The sequence below is a fragment of the Anarhichas minor genome, unplaced genomic scaffold, assembly GCF_050575085.1.
Source record: "Anarhichas minor isolate MPS153535 unplaced genomic scaffold, ASM5057508v1 ptg000040l, whole genome shotgun sequence".
NCBI lineage: Eukaryota > Metazoa > Chordata > Actinopteri > Perciformes > Anarhichadidae > Anarhichas > Anarhichas minor.
This window is the reverse complement of record NW_027466486.1, coordinates 2,684,639-2,711,983: the sequence shown is the minus strand read 5'-3', so window position 1 is coordinate 2,711,983 and position 27,345 is coordinate 2,684,639. Positions and strand designations below refer to the sequence as shown.

At 41.5% G+C, this 27,345-nt stretch overlaps 1 protein-coding gene across 1 annotated transcript in view; it reads right to left on the bottom strand.

Moving 5' to 3' along the window:
- Positions 1-1,308: 1,308 nt before the first annotated feature.
- smoc1 (SPARC related modular calcium binding 1) overlaps positions 1,309-27,345 on the bottom strand; it is a 40,790-nt gene continuing 14,753 nt past the window's right edge. The window contains 14 exon segments of the mRNA XM_076108007.1: positions 1,309-2,107; positions 6,715-6,748; positions 7,586-7,830; positions 8,401-8,506; positions 11,423-11,505; positions 13,890-14,082; positions 19,624-19,704; positions 20,164-20,220; positions 22,344-22,375; positions 22,655-22,703; positions 23,271-23,318; positions 23,832-23,882; positions 25,681-25,780; positions 25,993-26,105. Of these exon segments, the coding sequence (XP_075964122.1) occupies positions 2,068-2,107; positions 6,715-6,748; positions 7,586-7,830; positions 8,401-8,506; positions 11,423-11,505; positions 13,890-14,082; positions 19,624-19,704; positions 20,164-20,220; positions 22,344-22,375; positions 22,655-22,703; positions 23,271-23,318; positions 23,832-23,882; positions 25,681-25,780; positions 25,993-26,105 (1,232 nt within the window). The 3' untranslated portion in view covers positions 1,309-2,067.

Below are 27,345 nucleotides of genomic sequence, written 5' to 3'. Positions count from 1 at the left end.
AAGTATATATATATATATATGTCAGTGAATAAGTGAACACCAATAAACCCCAAAGTGAAATTTAGTAAATCAAACAAACAAACAAAGGTTATTGTACATATTTACAATGGGAGCCTTTTCTGTCTCATGTTCATGAGCCACTGCAGTGACTCTTGGGAATATAAGAAATACACAACTCCACAACAAATGCGCAAGCATTCAGACCACTATAGCAAACTCAGGATTCTCCAATTTTCCAACTCAATTGTTCCCAAATGTGAGGAAGAAATTTTATTTTCATTCCAAAACTTGTTCGTATGGTCTTTTCTCGGGTGTTTTTCTTCTTCATCTCATACCCTTGTGGGTATTTAAAAAGACTTGCTGCATTGTCTTGCGTTAGGTGGCAAAGCTCCAAGTATGTGTGGTGGTAAGTGTTTCACAGAGCAGGACTGACATCAACTGTTGGAGGACAGACAATACGTGTGTTTACATACACAAAATGACCTCCGAAATTACTGGGGAGACACAAATATTTATTTTAGGAACTGACATTTGTCAAAGCCACATCTTGTTTACAAGAACTGGAATAAACGTGAGTGTGACGGGTGAAATGAGCTGATATTAACGGGATACTGAGCCGTGTAAACATTTTACTCCGTTTACTGGTTGGGTTTAGTCATCTCTGCCACCTCTTTTTCCCGGCACTAATACGAATATTTAAACATCTCTGCACTGTAATCTGTTTTGGAAAAATAAAATCCCCACCAGGGGGTCTTTGTCAGATATTTGTTGATGTTATTGCAATTTGTAAAGGAGGCCTATGAACCTATGATCACCAAACAAAACAAAAAAATGTCACCAATAACACACTGGAAATAGTCTTTAGCTGTTTGATTGTGTACAAATTGAGTAATGAATTATGAACCATGTAGGGTAGTAAAACTAGCCGCATAAAATTACACATTGAACAACAGAATGTCAAAAGTTATGTGTAAACCAACGGCCTTCATTGTGGTTTGAACATTTTTTAGATAAAAACATTAAATCCAATTAATTGTGCTTGTAGAAATGTTTTGCCTGCTGTGTGCTAGAGTGTCTAGCTGTGTTAGTATACTGCTGCTCAGACTGAGTATGTTCTATACCAGTATTTGACAGCTGCTACACATTTTCCACAATCTGTTACTGTTAGCTTTTTGCAATGTTTTTTTCTGAACTAAAATGATTTATTTTTTGTTAGCACAAACTTTATACACAAAAGTAGAAAAACAATGAAAACCTCAAGGCATCTTGTGCAGACAACATGCTGATAACCGAGAGAACTACAAACAACCTGATGGGCATTGCATTGGTTTTGGGTTGCACTAAAAGTATACCTTTAAGTAATCGTGTGGTAAGTTCTTACAGCGAGCGTTCCCCAACAGTGGTACTGTATGTACTGAACAAAAACCAGACCACATTGTTCACAAAGATCTGATTCTGAAGCCAAAAATGTCAATCTGTCTGCAGAGTTCTGTGCAGTGCAAGGGGAGTCATCAGCTAATTCTGTGCTGATAAATTAGACGAGACCTACATTGCCATAGTTCCTCCTTTTGAGTATCGAGCAACATTTGGGCTGAATTTGACTGTAAGCTCCTCTTTAGTGACTTACCACTGGCCTGTGGGCTGCTGTGTGTAACAGGGGAAGTGTAAGTTTAATTTAGTAGCCACAAAATGTGTGTTAGTGCCTGTTCCTGTTCCGCGAGGACAGAATGAATCACAACAGCAGACTAAAACACAAGGGGAAATGTGGTATCATACACATCTTCCAGTGGTGATCTTTTTACAAATATATTCTCATTCTTACCTAGACCGTTGTAGTCAATTCAAAAGAAGAAAAAAAAACACGTACAAACGGATAAAATGTCAAACATAGGGAGGAGAAAGTGCAAATATTTTGGCGCCGCTTCGTTTTCTTTTCACTTTTTTCTGTTCACTTTTCTTTTTTTTTTTTTTTTGAAACTCAGGAACTTCTTCATTTTTCTGCTCCATCTTTCTCTTTCCTGTCAGCAAGCGTACAGATGCCTTCCCTCTGTGCCCTCTGCTCTCGTCTCAGCTTCTGGATCCTTCTCTTCTCACACCAGACGACCTACTGGGAACAGAAAGACAGACAGACGGACAAGAAAGAGGGGGGGGGGGGGAAATGTATTCACTCGTCTGTTTTAGTATCCGGCATCCAGATGCACTCACACATAGCTGCTGCGTGACAAGACAATGACCTCTCTCCACTCCACAGGCAGAAGCTCACTTACACGGACTAACACACAATTTAAATAACATATGTAACATCTCATATAGTTTGATTAAAAAAACATCACAACTGATGCATGGTGTGTCTCTAAGTGACCATGTGGAAAGCTGATGTTTGACTTCCTCTTAAACCCAGCGCCTTTCCTTCACATCTCACCAGCATCATTTTTATTTATTTTTTCCATCAGCAGCATGTAAGCTTTTTTCTTTGCCATCTGTTTTTCTTTTTTACAGGACAAAGTCAGTGGTTACTAACTAAAGTTTGACTGCTAAGCAGCTGTGCCCCACCTACACTCAAACGGACCAAACGGACCGTCACATGTGCTGACGTTATGTGACAACCGAGCTGTAACTCAACAGTTGTGTGTTGTGTTGCATTCGTGCTGAAACTGCTTGGGACAGTCAGTGCTCTGCACAAGGGATGGACTGCTCTCTCATCAATCAGATGAGTGGGAGGGGGGGAGGGAGGAGGAGATGGGTAAAGAGCTTAGATTGCTTGCAGATGGCTGTCAGAGGGGAGCAGAGGTCCTCCAGAGCCCTGTGAGAGCCCTGTGTGTGTGTGTGTGTGTGTGTGTGTGTGTGTGTGTGTGTGTACTTATTAGCATATTGGTGCATTCAAACAGGGGTTGTGTTTGTGTATATATGTGTGTACGTCTTTCCATCTATCTATGTTATGTTTGCAGGTGTGTGTGGGGGGGGGGGGATGTGCAGGTGCACTCTCTGTCAGTGCTGGTTATGTTAGTCCAGCTTCAGGTCTCAGACGATGCATTCGCTCCACATTCAAATATTCTGTTCAGATTTAAAAGCATCACAATCCCTGCAGCGCTCCACAAATCACAGATTATCTTCCATATGAGTCCCGCAGTGCTCTCACCTCTACTTTAAGTGTATGAAATAAATGTTACGGCCACCTATTTCTACCATGACCACCAGTGGGATCCAGATGACTGTTTGCAGTCTTAGCTGTGACATTTTTATGGGACTAAATGTCGGTTTTCTGTTACAAAAACACAACAATAAATCAACTTGTATTCACCCAGTTCATAAAATATATTCTTTCTTTACTTTAAACACAAACGGACAGAAACCTCTCTGCACAAGAAGGGGTGTGGCTTACATGACCAGCCACCACTAAAGCAGTTATGGCAAACACTATGTAAAGAGAATACTATCTTTCAGAAACTTTGAATATCATCATATCATATCATTTGATAGGAGGACTGACCAGCTGACGTTGACATCTTTAGGTCTGGCAACATTAATTTAAGTGAAAACAGGATACAAAGAAATCCTGGAACGATACTTGAATGTTAAGATAGTTTAGCTCTACGATTCAGAACAGCTGTTATTTGACTGCGGTTTGGCCTCTGTGATGTTAATGGCTTTTAAAAGTAACATTCAAGCAACACTGTGCAACTCAAAAACAACAACTGAAGTATTTTTTGTACATTCAGTGTCATAAGCCCTTTACCTTGGCAGCGTCAGTGACATGTTCCAACTCTAAAACTATGCAGCTCCACACTATTTCCTGATGCCTCTCTCCAGTGAAGTCATGCTGCTCCTCTCTTTAGCTCAGATATAAATGTCGTCGTTGTTGTAAGACGCCGAGCCACAGTAGCGCTGATGGATCGGCTTTGCAATTACGGGGCTCCAGAGCAGCGAATGGTCCTCTCCCTCCTCTCTCCTCCCAGTCACTGAGGACACTGTCTGCGCCATTAACAACACAAAGCTCACCCGGCCTCTCCCTGGACACCTTGGCCCCACTTGTGATAAAGAGCTGAAAGCAGATCCCGTCTAGCAGTGAATCGCCTCGCCTGGGACCAGCTAATAAAGACACTTGGCTCACGAGCTGGGAATCATGGTACACCTGTACATGGTGGCAACCGGGGGACAGCGACTTGGCTAAGGATTCACAGGCCTGAGTTTACTGTCGGCTCAGGGTTATGGTTCCAAACTGGTGAGCAAAGCACTGCTCATCAAACTGTCACAGTCCTCTCGGTTACCTTCAACGCAGTACAGTGTGTCGGGCTGATGTCACAGTAATTAAAACACAAGTGCTGTTGGCTCTGAGAGGACGGGGCTCTGGGCTCTCTAATGGTCCCGCAGCCTCGGTGCCAGGCCTGCCTCATAATGCCCTCCTTTCATTCCCGCCTAATGACGGACGGGAGAGGAAGAGACGAGAGAGCAGGGGAGGAAATGAGAAAGGAAGAGAGGAGCTCAACAATAACACCATCTGCAGTTCTGACCGTTTATGTCGATGCAAGCTTCACCGACTGAACAAAGCAGGAAGTTTAAAATGTCCTTTGTCAGGTGAAATCAGCCCCTAAAAGCTTTCTGTGACCAGGTGGCAATATTCCTCATGTTCCCTCTTCGTCATCAGTGCTTAATGACGTCAAAACAACTGAAAAATAGGTTTTGATTTAAATTTTCAATAAGTAAAGTATACATTTTTCTTTTCAAATTTTGCTAACTCTCTCTTCTTACGGTCCTACAAAACTCAGGTTGAATACCTCCCTCGAAACCCGATAATTGAAGCTGGATCAGGACTTGTTTCTCATGAAGAATGTGTTTATCCTGTATTCTCACACTTCTTCGGAACATACAGCGAGCAAACTTTGGTGAATGGGGTGCGGGAAAAAATTGGCCAGATATACTACGAGTGAAAGGGACGAGGTTTCTTTTAGGCCAAGTTGTCAGTATCTCAAGTTATTTAATCATAAATAATAATAATTTATTCATAAATAACTTGGACGTTTTTATAATTTCCTCAGCTAGAATGACACATTTTTGTTATCTGTAGACTGGAGGGAAAACGGACGTCGGTGTCGATTTTGACAAATGAAAATAGGTTGTATTAAAAATCGACCTTCACAAGGCTAAAAGGATGGTGGTCCATCCTTCATCCATCCAACCTCTATGTAACGTAATCACTTCTAGCGCCGACTCTGCATGAAGTTGTGCATGCTGCCACTAGCGCATAGCAGCACGCACCATATTTTGCAGAAAAAATTCACTCATGCTCAACAAGAGCCGATGCCTCCTGCAAAAAGCAACCACTGTGAGCACTCAATAGATCCCCTAATATCTTATAATGGTGTATGCCCATGTTTGGTGTGTCCTTGTGCGTGCAAGCATTAGTACATGCACACCCGCATGTGTTTGCTCTTACTCAAAAGCATGTTTATGTCTTTCTAAATGGAATTAAGATTTTTGAAAAGAACATCGTAAACTCAAGTTTAACAGTGAAACCTTGTTGTGTTTTGTTCATTACAGTGAAGGAGACACAATGCTTGGGCCGTGTGAGCTACCAGACCTGCTGCCCTGTGCTTCTGTTCCATATCTCCTCTATAATGAGGATTCCAGTCCCTCCAGAGGATGGATGCCACCCTCTGCAGCACTTCCAAACTCACACAAGGTATTCAGATGTTTTCTTTTGCCGTTGTCAACGTGTGGAGAGCGAGGAGCCTCACACAGATGTGCTCCCACTCTGCCCCACATGCTCACAATCCTCCACCAAAAAGCACGTCCTGCAAACAGTAAATATGTCCAACAACACTCCAGTGACGACCCAAAGCTGCAACAGAGCATGCTAAGATGTAATGTTTGGCAAAGGCCGCTCGACCTAAAGCGATCCAGGTCATTTAGGATCAGCTAGGCATACCTGAACACAATGGCCGTCTATCTTAGTCGAGGCAGAATGCTGCCATATGTTCTTACAGACTCTGTCTCCTCTCTGAACATACCTCAGTCTCTCCACAATCATCACCAGCTCAGAGTGCCTGAGTGGCTGCATGAGGAGCTGTATAAAACTGTCAGGCTATTTGCCTCCAGCTCTTAAGCATGAAGGTGAGAGATTTGTTGACCACAGGGAAAACAAGCGGCCGAGCCTCCTTCTCTGCTGCTCCAGCACCGGGGCTGTTTATCCTGGCTGGCTGTGCCCAGAGGGTCCGAGAGGCCTGACGTTATGCCCGCTCAGAGCCACTGTTCTCCGGGTGAGGCGGGGCAGCGCCAGGGTAAACACATGACCTCAGTGCTATGTGGCGCTGAACCGGCTAGAGTCAACAGCATTAACGGGACCAATAATTACTCAATCATTTCTATCTTGAGATGAGACTCAATTGAGGCAAAATCTGACTCTTATTGAACCACTCTGTAAAATACAGATGACAATACACAATCTTAACAATGGACACACACACACACACACATTACTGCACATCCACGCACAACAAAACGAACATACACCTCAAACTTAATTTACTCACAAAAGCTTTGCATGTAAATCAAACGCTGCTGTGTCAACCAGCTGTATCTACTCCAGACTGATGTACTTCACCAGTGTGAATGTTAATGGATTACACAATAAGCCTACGACAGTACAGCACTCAAAGCCAGAGGCAGTTAGTGAAAGCGTATTAGTTTGCCTTACTGAACAATTTTGTCCCTTGCCTTGGCCCTTGGTTGCCACTTGTTGTTGAGCTACCTGCAAAACAGAAAAAAACAAATTTTGAACTTGATGGATGTCTTGTTCTTAAGTTACTGGAACTTTTAATATGCCATGAGATGAAATAATTATAGTACACTTTAAATAAAGCAGAATATGTGTTCATTACTTTTCATATGCATCAGCACAGCTACCTGCGAAACATATTTGTCCCTGTAAGTATTTTTTTATTTTTTTGAAATTGAAAATTGTAATTTGTGTGTTAAATGTGTTTCACAACCTCCGAGCATTTCGTAACTACTTAAACATTTATTCATACGTTTTCATTTGGATTGTAGAAGCAGCTTCTCACTGGGAGCAGCTTACTTAATGACCTCTATTACACTCATGATGATGAGTAATAGTAGTGATGAGACTGTGTCTGGATCCACTAATACGTTAGTCTCGTTTGAATATTCATCATGAAGTGGAGCACGACACCTTATTCAGACTGCCACCACATCTGTTTGTCACATGCACTGCAGTTACTTCATCCTTTACTCTTTTTAAAACTATGACATGATGAAGTCATTAGTAAAAATCTATTATGGAAACAAATGGTTATGTTTATTGTAGTTTACGCTTGTAACTTGGGAAAAAACTAACAGAAAATGGTAACACAACCAACTACCTCTTCAATTTGACATGTCTATAAGAGAATTAGTTTTATTTTTATTAAAGTAGCCATGAAACGGCATGCCAAAGGGCATACGTCGTTGAAGGAGACGAGACTCGATGCAGATTTGACCCAGCTGGCCTGAGGTTCATACCGCGGTCATGACCCTCCTCTATGACCCTGCCAACAGACTCTCAACCTTCGGGTCCTTTTCCTCTTACCCTCCTTGCTGACGCCCAGGCAGCCTTTCAGCTCCTGCAGGGAAATGGCTCTGTCCTTATTCAGGTCACAGTAGTCGGTGAACTTGCGGGCGCATTTCTTGGGTTTGGCTTTCTTCTTCAGGTACCTCTTAAACGGCTTGAGTTCCTTCTTGTTGATGTCATGGCTGCCGTTGTTGTCCAGCTGGGCGAAGTACCAGTGCACCACCCGCTCCTCTAAAGTGTGACTGGGGTCAGGCTCAACAAACCTGATTAGGATTAGAGGCACAGATGGGAGTGAAAACATTGATGTTTCAAAATCTGGCATAAAGACTAATACAAATTAGAATTTTGAATTTGCATATAAAATGATAAGCAGTTCTTAATCCTGTATGACATCACTTCACTTAAAAATGATTGGTCCATTTGGTTGATTTCTAATGAAATCACATCTTTTGTGCAATAAAAGATGTAAATCTGGATACCTCAGGCGGTCATGTTTTATGTCAGAAACTGACAGCGTATGTTATACATCAAGGAGGACATTGCATTACGTATTCCACGTTATAGATTACACCAGCATTAATCCCAAATGCCCTCCAGTCCCATCGGTGTGTAAAGTTCTAGCGTTGACGGAAAGTGAGCACAAACCCTGTCGGCGTCTGTGCCAAAATCTGCATGTCAGAGATAAAATATTAGTGTTCAATTCAGAAAACCAGAGGGAGGGATGATTTGAGAAAACCCAGATGAGGGGGAAGTTTTCCATGAAGGATCAGCCATGAGGTATCCTGATCAGGCACAATACTGTCAGGTCTTCAACGCTGTGTGACATTACTTACCTCCCACCACCGGAGGGGGCTGGTGAATTTATGGCTTGAACCATGTCTGTGGTGAGGGCATCTAACAAGCTTGTAATGAATTCCACTTTCTTCCCCTCTGGGCAGCCTGGCACAAATCAAAGACAAGAATACACCAAATTTACCTTCCAAGTAATTTGAGTCGTTACGGCACAGTGAGGCTTGAAGTGCCACCAAAGCCTCGACACCAGTGAACCAGAGCAACAGAAACCGTTACACAGTAAAATAAAGCATGCAAACCTTGTCCACAGCTTAATGACAAACCAGGTGTATCTGTCTGCTAATGTTCATGATTACTGCTGAACCAATAGAGGTGACATACGTAGTTTGGCTGTTCTGTAAGTGCTCAGAAAAGCAGAGCTGAGGCACATGTCGAGAGGCGGAACAGAAGTGCGCGGTGATGAGAGTTGTGTTGAGCAGTGCAGACCTGTTAACTTTTATGACACAATTCTGAACACCTCTTTTTTAATTGCCCAGATGTATGCCTTTAATAGCACGCTAAACCAGTGCAAATTTTTCCCTCCTAATTGTGTCTCTTAAAGGGAAACTTCAAACGCAGCTGCATAGTAAACTAATCTTCTCATTCTTTTTTCCCCCCAGTCTCTCCGTCTTTCGCTCAAGCTTTCTCAGTCGATCCCCTCCTCCCCTTTCTCCGAGCGTCCGTGGCCTCCTTGTTCTCTGCTCTGTTCATGTCTTTTCGTTCCCTTTGTGCCGGCTCAGGGGGTTCTGTGGGAGGTGGTCTGCTGCCGCCAGGTGAATCCAATTAGCATTTCCAGGACATGACAAGCTCTGAGCAGCACTGCCTTGCTGTGCCGTAATCCAAGTGTTAAATTGGGGTGTTATGAAGCGCAAACCGTTACGTTGTATGCCGCCTATGTGGCGTGGTGCGGGACGTCTGGCAGCGTCCGACAGGCTCTGAGCCTCTTGGATTTGATCTTTAAACACATTAAACTCCGACACGGTCATCAAATTTGTTTTTGTTTTTTAAACCATTAAAAGAAAGCAAAGTTTAACTGTTGCACATCTTCACAGGTTGCATATGTTTATAACACGTGGGTGGTTCAAGTACAGAGATTATTCTGAATTATCTTTAACGCCTGTAAGAGTTACAACTATTCATTTCACACGAACAAAAGCAAATATAGAGAAAAGCCAGAAATGATTAAGTACGTGTGTGCTGTTTTAGCACATTAATCAATCATCAACTAAACACAGCAAACATTTGTCGGGTTGGGATCACGACATTTGCTTCTAGGTCCAAACTCAATTCTGGAGCTAAGTTCCTACTTTTCTGCTTACAGAAAAATGAATTAGAAACTTTTGTCCAGATAAAGCTGGGTTCACAAACATAATGATCTTTTCTCTCTTTATAAACTGATCACAAAGCAGCTGGTTTAGTCAACATTTAATCCCTGATATACTCTAAAACTGACATAGACAGGAGAGCAGACACACACACACAGCTCTGTTTGCATTTCTGCATTGGGTGTCTGCAAATGTGGATGTGTGTCACATCTGACTAACTTATTTGTTGATGGACTGGATGACATTGAACAAAAAAACAGTTCCTGAACTGATTGAACTAGAAGTTATCAGATCCGAGCCTTTGGTCTCGGGGGAGGAGCTCTTATCTGCCCTCCTGACAGAGGTGGTATTGTGCCACTTTGTGTGCAGTGGGATTGAACCTGTAGCTGCACGCTGTTAATAGACATTCTCCTCTCTTCGTGCCCTCATGTGACGACCATGAAGTGTTGTTGCTTTGTTGTGTTGGTTCAGAGCATCCCTCTCCAGTACATAAAAAATATCTCCACTCAGCACCCTGTGGTCTCCCAACACCCCCAGCAGCCCCCCCACAGCCGCACCAGCACACTCGCACTTTCCATAAAACATGTCACACATCTGCTGCACAGTCAGGAGTCATGCTCGACTCTGTAAACTCACCAGATGGAGTTACAATGCAACCTTAAAGAATGGGGAAACACAAGGGCAGCTAAACTAAGTGAGCAGTAACAAGGGCAGAGGAGTATGAGCCGAGGTGTCGACCTCTGGTCTCTGATCTTTGCTGCCAGGGAATCCAACGGCACAAAGTGTGCGTTAGACCATTCTTAATCCAAACCCTCAATCTGGTCAGTTTGTGTGAAGGTGAAAAAAGTCTCTGAGCTACGATCCTATCAATTGATCTTTTAACTAAACACAGCAGGTCAAGCTTTGGATTCCGCCGCATGCTGAAGCTGTACTAAAAGAGATGGACGTATATACACTTTTTAAAAAGCGTTTCCAAAATAGAAAATACGGAAGAAAAAGGTGTTTTGAAGTGGATTAACCAGTGTGAACCTCTGCCAAGCCCCCCCCCCCCCCCCCCCCCCCCATTCAAAACTAGCACATCCGCTGTATGTTGATGCTATCAGTGTTTTAGGGTAACGTTGGCAGCTCTGTCCCGCTCTTAATTGGATTTGGAAAAGGTTTACACTCCAGCAACTTCAGCCAACATCGTTATCCGAGATAGCTTTTGGTTTGCCAAACACGTCTCCAAATCCACATCTTACAAAAATCTATTGTTGGGGGGTAAATGTGAAACATACAGTTTGAAAATGTGGACGATAAAGCATAAATTTAACCTTTTGTGTTTCTGGTCCAAGCGTATGTAAGCCCAGCAGGGTTAGCTAGAAATGACAAGCTGCTTTTGCCAAAAACCTACTAAGAATTTAGAAGGTTAATCTGCCCCAAAATATCGTAAACTGCATGTGTCGTGCGAGATCAGAAAGCTTGAAAGTCATAGCAACAGTAACTAAAGAGCCATTAGGCTTAGCAAACACCAGTAATGAACTGGATTTTTTTTCTCTAGGTCTCGTTATTATCATAACAAGGACTGCTATTGAATATTAAAGCTTCCTCATTTGTTAAAAAATAAGACAATAAAATGAATCCAAGAATATTTCTGCAGTCCCCAAAGCCCCAAAATGTATTGAACTGCAGTGAAAAGTAAAAAAAAGAAAAAAAAAACCTGTCAGCTCTCTGCCTTGGAAGGGATCTTCAGCGTCTGAGATGCGAGATCGCGCAGCGCTGTCACACTCTGGCGTCTGGTACCTGTTACACAGAGAGGACATGGCTGCATGAGACAGAAGAAGGAAAGAATAAACCTTTCTTAGCAATGTGTGAACAGCAAAAGCAAAACAGAGGCTCGTCCATGATGTCCAATTTGATAAAAAAGATTTAAAAAACCTTTTTATCTGAAGACAAAAACACAACAAAAGATTTTCCTTTCCAGGCCTCAGAACAATCTGAGCTGGAGTTTAAAACCAGGAGACATTATTGATGCCGGAGAAATATCTTTGTCCATCCTCATTATGAAAACATGCTCTCTTAATCTCTTCATTGCAAGGATCTTTACGCATTCGCACCGTTCTGGCTTCATGAAACTACTGTACAACCTACTGCTGTTTAATCTGTGTATTCACTGTTGATCTGCAAAGAATTATTGACAGTGATTAGCTTCTCTAAATTAGATTTGACATGCACAAAGAGTTGTTTCAGAGTCATAACAAACTGCTCGGCATTATGCATGACTCGTTTTCTCCTGGCCGTTGTATCAGTGGTTCTTGCAGACATGTAGGATGGAAAATTGAGCATGTGTGTCTCGTTTGCCTTTCTTTTCTTTTCTTTTTTTCAAAGTAAAAGCAAGTTGTCATTTCTTTTTTCAGTCTGCAGAGCCACTGATCCAAGAAGAGATGTCTGATGCATGAGTATGCACATTTCTGTCCAGAGGAAAGAAATTCAGAAGAGTGACATGAGGTCTAGACCAAAAAATAAATAATTCTTATGTGAAGAAATAATCGCCTCAATGGTGTCATTCAATATCTCTGAAATGCGGATGAGAATTTGGTCTGTGTAAGTGATATATTTGAGTATTTTTGGGGGCTTTCAATATCAAATACACGTTTATTTATTGATTTAGAAGTAAACCTGCATTGTCCTGTATTCAAAATATAGTAAGACCACAAACCAACTCTCTCTGATAGTCTGTGCCTCATCCTGTAAAACATAAACCCTCTTGTAGTGAGAGAATGATGATGCCTCTTCTCAAACAAAAACAGCTCATCTATTTACCGGTGCATGCCGACAGTTTTTTTTAAACATCCAATCTCGTTCCCTTTATCCGTCACTGTGTTTCAAGTTGTAATAGTCACGTTCCAGATACAATCCATGAAAGGTTTTTAAACAACCAAAACATGAGCAATGGGCATCATTTATTCACCATTGCCATTGAAAATAGATTTTAGCCGTTAGCTAAAGTCGGTCCACAATTTTTGTCAAGACTGAAATATATCAACAACTATTAGATGGATTGCTATGAAGTTTGGTACAGGTATCCATGATGCCAAGTGGATGAATCCTAGTTACCGTATTTTCCGCACTATAAAGCGCACCGGATTATAAGGCGCACCTTCAATGAATGGCCTATTTTAGAACTGTTTTTATATATAGGGCGCACCGGATTATAAGGCGCATAGAATAGAATAGCGTCGTAAGCGTGTCTCTTGAAAGGTGCCATTTTGGGGTCTTTATACACACAAGTGGTGTTGGACTAGGAGTAAGCACAGTACCGGTGTTTACCGCGGTGCGGCTTTGTAGTTTACCAGTCGTACTGAAACATTTTGACAGAGCGCCGTGTACAACCAGTATGGATCAACCAATTAACCAATTGATCCATATATAAGGCGCTCCGGATTACAAGGCGCACTGTCGTTTTTTGAGAAAATTAAAGGCTTTTAAGTGCGCCTTATAGTGCGGAAAATACGGTACTTTGGCTATTCCCTGATCTTTCCACTAGCTCCACCGGAAGGTCAAACTTTCTTCCATTTTAAATATCTCAATACCTGTGAAATGAACGAGATTTTCAGACATTCATGGTTCCCAGTGGATGAACCCTACTGACTTTGGTAAATAATTTACTTTTACTCTGGCGCCAACAAGAGATTCACAATTGTTGTTTTGAGTGTAATGTTTCTTAAGTGGATTGCCATTAAATTAGTCACAAAATCCATGTTCCCCTCCGGGTTCATTCTAATGACTTTGATGATCCCTTAACTTTTCATGTTGCACAATCATCAGGAATAAAAAATTAAATTAAATTCCCATCTACCTTAGCTGTAATCTGTGTTTAGTGCTAATTAGATAATGTTAGCATGCTAACACACACAATTAAGATGGTCACAACCTATTGTGAGCATTGTTAGCATTCTGATGTTAGCATTTAGCTTTGAGAAACGCACTTCAGTAAAGCCTCATAGAGCTGCCATAGTTGTAGACTCTTAGTCGTAGTTAAAATAAAATTCACAGACTTAAAATGAGAGACTCCTTAAAGCAAACTACTGTGCCTATTGTATGTAGTAACCACACTTTAATTTAAAGTATTCAGTCTTGCTTGATTTAAGTTAAAGTTAAGAGATTTTTATAATAAAGGATATTACCTGGTGGAGGTTCCAGGAATGGGCCGTCCCGTGTCCACCAGAACACACCAGCAGTAGCCTGTGGACTGGTGGCACTGGACCGGTTTGTAAAGGCCTCCGAGCCCGCAGTCAGGAATGAAAATGGCCTCGCGAGGATTCTGCCGAGCCTCGTCCAGTGCACTCTGTCGCTCCTGGTCACAAGAGGGAACTTTCTCTAAAACCATGAGAAACACACTCAATACAGAGGCACCACAATCGGGAAACCAGAAACACACAAAAAGATAAGGCAGAAGCTATAAGCACCCAGGTGTCGGTATCCAACAATGCTATTTGCACCCAACTCGGGCACACATGAGATACTGTATGCATGTATGTAGCCTACTGTAGGCTATGTATATTTTTTCTAAACCTAACCAAGTAGTTTTGTTGCCTAAACCTAACCAAACTGCGACTGACAACTGAAAATAACAACAGCGAAATAGAAAATAAGTCAACTAACTGTAAATAGGCTTCTGGTTAAAAACCCTGAGTTTGACCGCTTCATCTACCTCAACCTACTTCCTACACATACTTTGCCACTCTTAAATGCTGCTAACTTGACTGGATGTAAATAGACAGTTTGTGTTGGATAAGATTAAAGAATGTAGACAACCAAGGCGTTTATACGTAAACCTGATTCAGGGTAATCATGTCACAGCAAAAAAATCATTTATAGTGGTATGCTTCTGTATGTTTTACTTGGTGTAAGTCACTATTTGGAGCTAACATCACGATTTCAATCCTTTGTTTGTGATTGGCCAGCTACTCGTTGGTAAAAGGCGTACTTCAGGTCACTTTATAGAGCAACTTGACCATATTTAGGGCTTTCTATTGGCCCATGATGTAACTGACTGTCAGGCATCATCCACCGCATTGTTAAACAATGTTAAATGTGGCTATTTTGAGCATGCACGTTAATTATTGGCCTTGGGAATACTGTAGCAATTTGAGATAAAAATCTTAACTCACGGTCCTCTTACAAGCTTTTTTGTAGCTCAGTACAAAATTGTACAAAATAGTACAAAATTGTATATACAACGATATACAACAACATGTTATCACATGACAGAAATGCCATGGTAAGCAGATGGCAACTAAACCATCTCTGTGACAACTAAGAGAACTCCATCTGCTGACTAAGACGTGTGGTGAAAGCACCAGAAAAAGCAACTAAGTGGATCTCAATTGAAGATGTAAAAAAATAGTAACCTGGCGTTATGTCAGAAAGGCTGGTATCCACCACCATGTGTGTGTACCATGGACACAAGCAAACCTTACCAAGCTGTATCAAATATTCTGTATACAGCGATAAGTTTGACTGATCATGCCATAAAACCTTTATTAGTCGTTCCTCAGGTTGTATCGGGAAGTTGTTTCCCACCACGATCTGTCATTTCAAATTCTTCAACAGAAGCCTCTCGGCCCTCGAGAGATGCTCCTGCAACACCTTGTCCCACCACACTGTATTTACATTCACATCCATTTAGTCCATCGCTCACTCTTGAGCCAAGTTCAACAGAGCTGCATGCTAAACTTGTGAGCATGGCGATGAAGTGTGCTTTTACCGCTCCTGATCCAGTCTTCATTTTACATTCAAGTGCTCTGTGAAGCATTGAGGTACGATAGGAGGGTCACACTAACCGTTTCAAGCCTTTTTTTCAGAATGGTATTTTCACATCCTGAAGCTCATTAGAGCCATTTAGTAGCCATTTGTGCCGGTAGCGCACACAATCCAAGTAACGAAAGCATAACTAGTGCAGTACGTCACAGTTGCTTGGAGCTGCTAGCTTGTTTTCACGCTGCTAGCGGTAGCAACATGGCTACCGCTAGCAGCCTGGTTTAATGTCCAAAGCAAGAAACAGCTGTAAGAATTTGAAGTTATATACATTTTGCATCGGCGGCTCTCGAGGCTTCATTTTCCCGGAAGATCGAGACCCTGTGGCTGACATAATTACATGGTGAAAGCCGGACTTAAAGGGAACCGATCTAAACGTCGATGGTGTCATTATTCTAAGCCTTTACATTGTGCAATCAACATTTACTTCATAAAAATGATAAAGTTAAAACTTGTCTATTGCATATTGTTTAATTGTCTATTAAACACTGAATCAAATTACTGCATGTGTGTGAAAAGGGTTGGCATATATATATATATATATATATATATATATATGCTCTCTGTGTAAGAAGCAATTTTTAGCTTTTTGTGCTGCCCCCAATGGCCGAGAAAAATAAATCAATGTAACTTTAAGAGTACACGTAATTTTCTCTTTATATATATATATATATATATATATATATATATATATATAAAATGAATTAGGATGAAGATGATGGCGGTGGCAGGTTCAGCAGACCTGAGGAGGTTGGGAAGTGTGTGTGTGTGTGTGTGTGTGTGTGTGTGTGTGTGTTCATGTTTCCTGAGCATGGCTGCCAACAGAGAACTAAACGTGTGCCTACACCAAAGACGTTTTTCTCCTGCGAAGACTCACACTCAAGTGCTCTTAGCGCTGTGCCGTGGCTCTGGTCCTCGCCAAGGTTCCTTCACATCCAAATTATTTAGCAGTGTTTATTATACAGAGGTTATGCTGGCGCCAGACGCTAGGAATCCCAAAAGAAAATTGTTTTCATACATATAAATGGAAAGTGGCTGGACGCTGGTAATGTAGTCCTCAGTTTTGTGTGGAGTTGAAATTGAATCTACGACTTCTTTGCCTGCCTTGGATATCCGCATTTCTGTTCTATTTATTTTTTTATTTTTGTTTCTTTTTCAATTGTATTTCTCTTCCCTTGGAAGGAAACGAATGATTAGAAACACAAACCCTCAGAAAACAAATATTGTCCTGAAAAACAAAAGGGAGCCCACACAAGTGGATGTCAGGAACTCGTTGTTGTGGTAACCTTTCTTCAGGGCAAACTGATAATGGGCAAAAGATGAACATCTGCAGTATCTTTGATGAGTTCAGACTTATTTCAAGTCTTTCACTTTGGCCCTCGTCATCCAGGCTCCAAACCAAGACTATTTTAAAATCGTCTTCTCTTTGTTAAATTTCTTTGTGTCTTTCTTTATGATACACATTTTATCATTCTTCCAATCCCTTCCTCCCACCTCTCTAAGCGTTTGTGTCTCCTGCCTTCACTTTCCTTTTCTTTTTCTTTCTCTCTCTGCTTCTCTCTATCCTAATACCTCCCTCTCTGGACCCACCCCCACCCCACCCGGAGCTCTCTCCTCTTCACTTCACTCCAATGGCTTTCAGCTGTGGGGTAATCACTGCAATACTGTCTATAGCAAACCCTCTCTGCAGTTAAAATAGCGGAAGTATTAGTAACAGGGGAACTCTGTGAGTGGGTATGTAGGTGCATGTGTGTTTATGACCTAAAGGGAAACAAAACCAGAGATGATGGAGAGTTCACTCACAAAATGATTACGTCATTTTGAACACAGTTGTCTTACTTTTCAACACATCATTCGTTAGCTTGTTCGGTACCAACGTGTTACTGTCATCGCTTATCGTGCTGAAAAGTAAAACGGTTCAAGCTGCCTTAAACCTAATAGTATTTAAATAAAGATTAAAATCCCTTTTTAAGACTGCAGATTTTTATTCAAAATCATGCTCGCCGCAAGGGGGGAGGGGGGGGGGGGGGGGTAGCGAGTTTCTGGTTCTCTCCACACTTTTATAAATGAGCTGCACGACAAAGCGCTTCCCCCTCCTTACAGCATTGGAACAACAGCATGTCAAAGTCTGGCAACAAGGCATCCTTTTGAAAAATGATCTTTGCATCGCTTTGCCCAAGCAAACACGTTTCACTAACACAATCTCCGCATCACTTTAAATCATAATTATGGGGTGTCCAGAAAGCCAGTAAATTAAATAAGGTAGTTTGTGTGCACAGAGGGGGGCGGCCTTCTCAGTACTCAGGTTTTCCAGCGTGTAGGGAGAAAAATACTGTAAATATATATATCGCAGGAAAGTTTCTGTGACTAGAATGTTTTCAAATCAGATGAGAATGCAAAGAAAGTACCCGGGTAGGGAGAGCAGGAAAGAAAGGACAAAAGAAAGAATGTATTATATTAGTGATATGTTCAGGTTATCTTATGTTGGATGGGAAATGTGAATCTTTGAAGTAACTACTGTAGTAACTACAGCTATCATAAATTACTGGACTGGAGAAAAAGTAGAGAGGTCTATCAAAATGTATAATGCTTAAGTACAATAACATCCTAACTTAGTGCAATACTTAGCTGTTGTTTATTACTGCCAAACTCTGAAACACACTCGGGAACATGCGTACATTCACACACATTCTTTCACTAACACACAAATATTCACAGACACAGGCATTGAATCTCCTTTTGATACACACATCCAAAATCACACACACACACACACACGCATACTGTATGCAATCACATACAGATGCAGTGGCAGACACACACATTGCTCATGTTTCTCTCAAACGTGATGACATGTCCCCCTCAGTCGGCCTTGTCGCTCGTACACCGGATGCTAATTGGAAACAGGAAACTTGTGTTTCCACAGAAGATTCAAAGAGCTGTCACAGTGAATCTCTCATCTAAAATACAATCTTTAATGCTGCCCTGAATATAGTTTCCCCCCCCCCCCGCCACATCGCCATCATTCTAAAGGCCCATACCACAATCAACTTTTTGTGTACCCTATTGTGTGGTAGAGAGATCAATTTGCATCATAATATATAACGTGCAGACAAGGTGAATATGTTTATTCAAAATATTCATATGTGCAGATGCTGATAAACATGAAGTTTGACCAATGAGTTTGAAGACTAATCTTACTATAACATATTGATGCTGGTGACACAACATTTGATTGAGAATAAGTTAAAACTATTTTGCTCATTTTCAAAAACCTGTGTATCCTCAGAAAACATCGGTGAAATAAAAAAATGATTAGCCTTAACTGTGGGGCTCTAAAACAATTCACCACAGTGACAAGTTAGAAGACGAAACACAACAGAACACTGAATAAATTAACTTGAAAATAAAAAAAAAGATGCACATTCTGCAGACTTTTTAATAAAAGACAAACATCAATCGATATAACGGCGAACCAATGTGTCCACACACACACACACTCCCCCCATCACATTCACTCACTGACTTGCTGCAGAAGCGCGAAAGGCGTCCAGCTGCCCAGAGGGTAGTAAACATGCCGAGACGTAATTGAAAAGGAGACAGAGAGCTAAACAAATTACACCGAAGGAAAGAAAACAAGAAACATAATACCGGCAGCACAGCGCTGTCCTCAAACTGTTTTACATTTCATCTTAAACTAGTGGCTTTGAAACCGGTTACACCGGAGACGAGTTGATACTTTCACTGTGTTGACTATAGTTAGGGTTTAGCCTACTTTTTTGGTGTAGTTTTCATCTTCGATATCAATATGAGGCTAATAATTGTATCCTGAAAACAGTGCATGGGTGATATTTGAGTGGGTGGAAGGAGAGGTGGGTTTAGCAGTGATATGTTAAGGGATGTGATCCCTCACTGGCCTCCCACACGCTAAACTTCCACTTGTGTTTGATACGGCTCTCTTTTGGCAATCGATGGGTACTGCGTTGATAGTGACTCGATGCCCTATTGTTCTAAACCATTTTCAAGTGTTATTAAAGATTCATATCAAGGAAGAATTAATGCGTAAAGGTCTCAGAATAAGGATGAGTTTCTTTGTCTCACCTTGCTTCCTGGAAGTGGAGCTGTTCTGCTTATTCTCCTTATAAACCAGCTGTTTTATCCACAGCGTTGGAGCAGTTATCTCTGCAATGACAGGATGACAGAGGACAGATCAATAACTTCCATACTTTTAGATGATCGTCACAGAATGTACCACAGCTAAGCTTTATTTAGCCACGATCCGCCAGTAGCTCACTAGCACAGCCAAGCTTTGCCCACAAAACCAAAATTTAAATTGCAGTCAAGATCCCAGCTTTTCCAAAAACATCAAATATGTCATCTGGTATTTTCAACAGCTGGAGTTTTCCATTTAATATAACAGGGCATTCTTAAGAGATGGCGTCTTGAGTTTGAATGTTAAAATCTTGACTCACTGCAGCTTCGCTGAGGTGTCGGAACAATCTGAGGATCAACAGGTTTAAAGTACATAAAGGAGAACCCTGGTGAGCCGAAACGCTATGACAACATCCTATGCACCTCAGCGAACTAAGGGACGATCTTAGCACCGAGTTACAGGTGGATGAGTAATAACAGCAGACTTACCGTCACCCTCAAGGGGGACGTGAGTCTCCATGGTGGGTGTGGGCTTGGAGCCATCATCTGGGTTGAGGGTGAGAAAGAAACGGAAAGAGACTACCATTATTGAGGTTAATACAATCTACTCTCCATAACTGTTGAATGGTTGGGATTTGCACATGGCCCGGCCAAGTCAGATAGAAAAACAGACAGAGAGAGAGAGAGAGAGAGAGAGACAGAATAATAGAAGAACGATCATCCACATGTAGCTCCACATCTCTCACATACACATGAATCAACTTCTCGCACTGACACACTCACAACACCAATCAGGCTGCACATTCAGCACACTTCCTCACAATCACACTGTAAACCACACATGCATACGCTCGCATACACACACACATGAGGGGACCACCCTCCTCATCACAGGACCTGCATGAGTGCAGTGCAGGTGTAGCTCACTCACAACCAATCCAAACACAGAGGTGAACGGACCTCTGAACAATGGAAGGAGTGTGAAGAAGAGTGAACTTCTTTCTTGAGTTTCAAAATAAGATGATGCGGATGTTGATTCGGTCCGTCGTCTGATTGGTTGGTCTGCACAAAAACGCTCATCCGGTGTATGAAGTGACGTTGGGCAATGATACTGGTGGTCCTCTAAGGGTAATTTCCAATGAGTGACGATCTGATCATTATTCTGGCTCCACCCCAAAAATCACCCTCGAACTCACTCAATGGTCCATGCGAAGCATCTCATATTGACATGTCCGCATTTTGCCTAAATTTGTTCTCGATATTCATGTCATTCAAAATAAAACTATTTTCGGTTTTCCCCCGGATGAACACATGATTACCTCATGGTCTTTCCTTCAGCATCACCCTCAGGATAAACCTGATCCTGATTCAGGTGTGTTTCTAGCATATGCAGCAATAGATGAATATTATATACTCTCAAGAAAAGCACCAACAAGCGTTCTAGCAGTACCTCTTTAATACAGAGGTTCTCGGTTCGATTTGGCCACATGCTAACCACATAACGTACTAACCACATAGTGTATAAAACAGTAGTATTTTTAAAGATCACTGTATCACCATATTTACGACTATTCATCACAATTCAAATGAATGAATCCCTCCCAAGTTTCTTTGCTCCCAGGCTGAATAATTTGTCATTCTCTTTCTTTCATCTAGAGCTATCGCGATGACCACAATATTGCAATACTGCGCTATCGACAAGCCAACCACAGGAGATGACGAGCAACAGCCACAACCACTATGTTCACGTTTTAAATTTTTGTAATTCTTGCATCGGATACGCCGCATGTTTACACTATGCTACAAACGGCAGCAGCGTGATGAGGTGCAGAGCGTCTTCTGAACTTTCTTTCCCTTCTGCGTTCTGTATTTAACAAAAAACAAGCGTTGAGTTGTTGGAAAAGTGTCATTTAAAAAGCAACAATATATCTAATAATAGCCTAACAATAATGCCTATTTAAATTGCTCTAAACTCAGGATAAATGCACAAGAAAAAATATAAATGAGGCAATAATATCGCATATAGAGCTGTTGAGCCAATCATGACGGCGCGGAAATTACTTCACCGCGACAGCCCTACTTTCATCGTCAGTTTTCTGGCTTAGGGGAAAAAACATCAGATTTTGATCAAATTGAGTATTTAAAATTTTCAAATTATAGTGTTGTCTCAATAAATATTCTCATTTTGGCACCCAAAACTTGTTTACAAGTTACTATGAAGTGGTCTTAATCTGTTAGTTTACATATGTGTCACTACATATTGATGAAATGTGTTTACAAACCAGTTAACAGCATATTCTCACTGTTCTAACATTTTTCCACAGCTGTCATACTGTATGAGAAAAAGGAAATATCCTAATACCATTAAATGTGTGATAGTTGCTACTGTATCTTTTGATCCCAGTGTAACAAGAACAAACATTTGTGGTGTTTGGCACTCGCACACGTAGGATGACACAACTGAATGAAAACTGTTCATATTCAGTAACAAGGTTGAGTTTTGCTATCAGACAAAAAAAAACATTCAGTCAAATTTGATTTAAAAATGGCCCATGCATTACATTTTACAGTGTAGCACAGGACAGAAGAGTCAATGTCCTATTTAAGAAATCGATAAGTTGTAATGGATCTGAGTTAATGCTGTGAATTCAGCTACCGAGAATACTCACCCATGTGCAGTGTCGTAGCATCTGGAAAATTCCTTAGGAAGTAATGTGATCAACAGCAAACCACAGAGAATTGGAGTCATTCTACAAACACTAAAGTCCTTAAATCAGAAGGACAAACTGACCTGACCTGGTCAAACTGTGAATAACAAAATACAGCGGTTACTGCGTTGGTCTCAGACAAGTGCAAACCTGGGTCAAACACTAGTCAGAAAGAAGCACCAGTATTTGTTTGATCTTGTTTTTTACACTTCCTAAAATTTCCAATTTCGATGTAGACTGAGCTGCATGTTAAAACAAATTCTGTAACTTACAGTATTTGTCAATTATTGTTTGATCCAGGTCTGGACTGTGAGCTACAAACTGCTAGAGGGGGGGAAAAACAATTAATGGAAGCATCGACAGCAAACCCTTAAGTTGACTGTCACGTCAACAAGAACTCTCTCCTGTATAGAACAACATCCCGGTTTGGAAACAACTAAAGTGCTTAATAATAAAGAAACCCTGAGAGGCTGTCCATCTCTTCTGGGTTTAAAAAGAATCTTTGCATTAGTTTTCACTTCAGTTTTGTTCAATTGATTGAATTACTTTGATGAAACCACAGGAAAGCTGTAGAACTACAGTCATTCTATATAATTTCTATAATTTACAGTTTCAGCAACAGATCCAATATGAAGGTAAGGCTTTCATGCCAAAGAAAAAAATGCTAGTTTTAAGATGTATTATTTAGCTATAAAGAGCATTTAAATCCAAATCCACTAAGTAAAACATCAGTCATGTACCTTTCTGCTCTGCACAAATATGGACTTTGCACGGATCAGACGGAACAAAACCAGGTCAAAAGATATTTTGAACTCTTTCTGTGTCTTTCATACAAATGGAAACACTCGCACGCATGCACACACAGACTTACAGCCGATCTCAGCTCACCTTTTCTACCAGAGTTCGGTGGCCCGGGTGGTCTATCGGTTACTGACCCTGTAAAGAAAAAAAGAAAAAAAAAAACATAACATGTACAAAGCGAAGACTAGACAGCAGCAACAACTCCTGTGGAACATTTAAAGACTTTGATTCCAAAATGCTGTTTATCCATTTTAGAAACAAAAAGAAACACTTAAAATGTAAATGTGATTGTTCCAACTAAACAGAAAAACTCTCACGCTTTACCCAACCCACTGACATCTTGACTTAGTTAGACAACGTTTGCTGATTATATTCTGTTAGTACATGATAGCAGGCACACATTGAAACATTAGGCCCGTTGCGTTATTTTATTGCTGACTAATGCAAACCTGTGTGATCTGCACCATCTGTGGATATGCAGTAAAATTAAGGAGTACATTTGCAAATATCATTCTGGTTTGGCGCATGCAAGCAGTCATGCATGCATGGATGCACGTGGGGGGAAATGATTAGACAGTGCAACCAATTACAATGAACGGGCAAAGTGGAGATATTTTGAGTAAAGGCAACTGGAAGGAAATTTACTACCTGACAATCCACTTGTCCCAGCATGAGTTCCCATAAATTCACGGAAGTTTCCTGCAAATGTATGTGAGATGATTGATTTGGGTCATAGTTTACGGGGGCATCTGAGCATGTCAGTAAAGGCTATTTGTTGGGTAGGTACGACTGTAGCAGCTGTATACAGGTTCAGGTTTACTGTGCCCAGATTCTGGTCCCAGTGTCAAACATACCTTTGCAAGAAACAATGAAGATATTGGATCTTATGCAGGACAGAAAGGAGACTGCTGGAGACATTGTTGTTCCATAAACTACATTTCAGAATTTAATCAACTTTATTTAAACCTGGACTACTGAAATTGATAGTGCTGATGGAGGGCAGGAAAAATTCACTGAAGTTATTAATTTCTTCATGAAATATGTGTTTTTTTTTAATACATTAGGACTGCTTTTCTTTATCTATTAATCTGCAGATTGTTGAGAATTTGGATGGTCTTTGTCAAAACTAGTGAAAAACAGCCATCACAACTTGCCCAAAGTGACGTCTTAAGAGTGCTTCATTTGTTGAAGCAATGTTCCAAAACCTAAAGTTATTTAATTTACCATCACATATGAGAAAAGCTGCCTATTATTCCTACATTTAAGAAGCTTGAACCAATAGACGTTTACCGTTTTTGCTTGAAAAATTACTGAAACGATTCATGGATTAATTAATTTACAGAGTGTTAATGGTTAATGGTTGTTTTTCCACCAATACCAAATAGACATTAGGGTCCTGTTGTGCACAGAAGAGTAAATGGGAAAAGCAGTGTGGAGTTTTGTTTTTTTTGTATGAATGGATACGCAACCATGCTCCATTTACTGATTCTATTGAAAAGACTGCAACTCAGCAGGTGCCAAGAGAAACCATACAGGTGATTAGTGGCACAAGTGGGGAAATGCAGAGAGAAGGAGGCAGAGAGAGGGAGACGAGGAAATTGAGGGAGGATAAGACGGAGGCAGCGGGAAGCCTCTGGCGGTCTGTTGAGCAGCTTCAGAGGGGCATGCGACCGCTCTCACCACACTCTCCACACAAAATTTGCACCATATGCTCTTGTGGCTGTGCAATCCAATTTTGGCAAAGACCCCTGTGTATTATCTTCTGAGGGAAAATTATGGTGATTATCATAAAGTGTTCCCATCCAGGATGAGTGTTCAGAGCGCCGCTCCCTCTCCTCCGGCCTGCTGAGAGCAGTTAGACGAGGGGGGGGGGGGGGGGGGGAGCGGGAGGCCCCTGGATGTATGGCCATTAGCCTTCTCATTGACCCTGCACCTGCTGTATACCACATGACATGTAATACACATGTGCCCACAGTATGCAAGACAGACCCTCTTTAACTGTAACCCGAAGGCCCAGACGTAGGTTCTGCCTCGGATGCACTGCATCCATTCTGATTCTTTTGTTTGATAAGGAACTGAAGCCTATATATTAAAAACATTTGTATTTGAATTGTGACAAAAACTCCTATTCCTAAAGTGACTGAAAGATAATTGGCTCAAACCTCAGTGACTTGGCTTCCAAGCACTGCTGGCTCCAACATCTTACAAAGGCAACCACCATTGAAACATTTTAAATGCTCGTTATGCTGCCCCTCCACCCTAATAAAGAACTGTCGGGAAACATCCAACCCTTCTACAGGAGTTTAAGTCATACAACCTGTTCGACATTACTCTGAAGTAGAGCTGAGCTGTTTGCACAAATAACTCTAATCACCAACGTGAGCAGTGCCGAGGCAGAACAGATGCAAGCTGTGTTGCCGATGTTAAGATGAGATTCTTATGAAAAACATTTCATCCACAGGTTGCCGGGCTTGATTCCCCCCCCCTCCCCCAGTACCTGAACACACCGGGGTCCTGTTATGCACAGACGAGCCACTCACTGGCTTGCCGTCACTGGTGACACACCAGCAGTAACCTGTCAGAGTATGGCACTGGACCTGCATATGCAAAAAGGTAAAACACACAGAGCTTTGTAACATACATGATTTAGTTGGTGTATTTAACAGAAGGTGAAGAGCACAATAGACATTTTCTATTTAAGTGAAGTGAAACTGATCTCTTGGGTGATGTGAAGGGGAGAGTTCACGAGAGACTGTTGGTAAAGTGAAGGATAAAGAGGAAGAAAAACTGTGGAGGTAGCGAGACAGACCTGAGCAAATGTTCCATCCTCGTTGCATTCTGGGATAAACATGGACTCTTGAGGTCTCCTGGCTTGTTCCAAAGCCTGGTTCCTCTCAACGCGACACTTGGACTGACCTGCATCTGTAACAGATTAACAGGACAGCCCGCTCTCACACACTGTATACAAACACCACTGCTGTTGTGTTTTCACTGAAGACGTGTGTTCTGTGTCAACAACACCCCGTTCACACCTTGGGAGGAGCTGACCAGTGCGACCACAGTTTACTACTGTTGGCCACTGAGCGCCGTCTGACGTTTGAGTGCCTTGCTCAAGGACACCTTTGTGATAGACATGAAGTGAGAGGAGCATTATTTATTCATTAATTTTAAATTCTCCTTCCAAACCACATTGTTAGTGCTGAGGAGTGCGTCATGGACTCCACACTGATATTTAGAAATGTCAGTGGAAACTGAGTGACTGACTGTGTTCCTGCTCTCAGGGGACGCAGATGGAAGTGGCTGAAAGGTCAGAGACTGAAGTGGGCTCCACACCAGCTGGTCACTGGTTCAAAATCCCGTCAGTAACTACTGTTTATATTGCACTCACAGCTCCTGTAGAGTTGAGCTTCATGTTCAACTGTTTGTGTATACACGCTCACACCGGGCAGCTGACCGGTGCGACCGCAGCCCTCCACTTTTGGCAAACATTCTCCCTGCATAAATAAAAGTTTGAAAAAAAACGTGTCTCTGGACCTGAAAGGAGACAGACATGTTGTCTCCTCCAGAGTCAAAGACTGACAGAGCCAGAACTGGCTGATGAAGTCACCGAAGAGGACAGACGTACATTCAGTCTTACTTTAGAAAGACGCTTATTAAACTTTGTGGCGCTTGTGTCGTTTAGAGAACAAGCTAAATCAGTCCAATGTCCTACGGAAGACCTCAATAAATCATTTAAATAAGTCAGTGCTTTTAAGTTGTGACGAGACAGAAATAACCGAACATCCAAAGGTTTGTTTCTTTATTTATTTCTGTTGTAAGGAGAGTTTGATTGACTGCCAAACACATACTACATAACCTGGCTGAAGAAAACCTTCACTTTATAATCACTTTGTTTTGAATAATGAGCTGTTTCTTGATGATTGACAGCTAAATAATGAACAAGCAGGTCTGCCTGTTGTAATAGGCGTAGCTATGTGTTTGTAGTTTTGCTGTAATTTATACCTCTTGTAGTCACATTTATCAGTTGTGTTTTCATCTGAATCTCACGCATACCTCAATAGGCGTTCGTCAGGCATTTGCTCATGAGCTGCCTGCCTAAATAAAGCAACAGTTTCACTACAACAAAACAGGCCTGCCCGTCTACAAAGACTGTGAGCTTTGC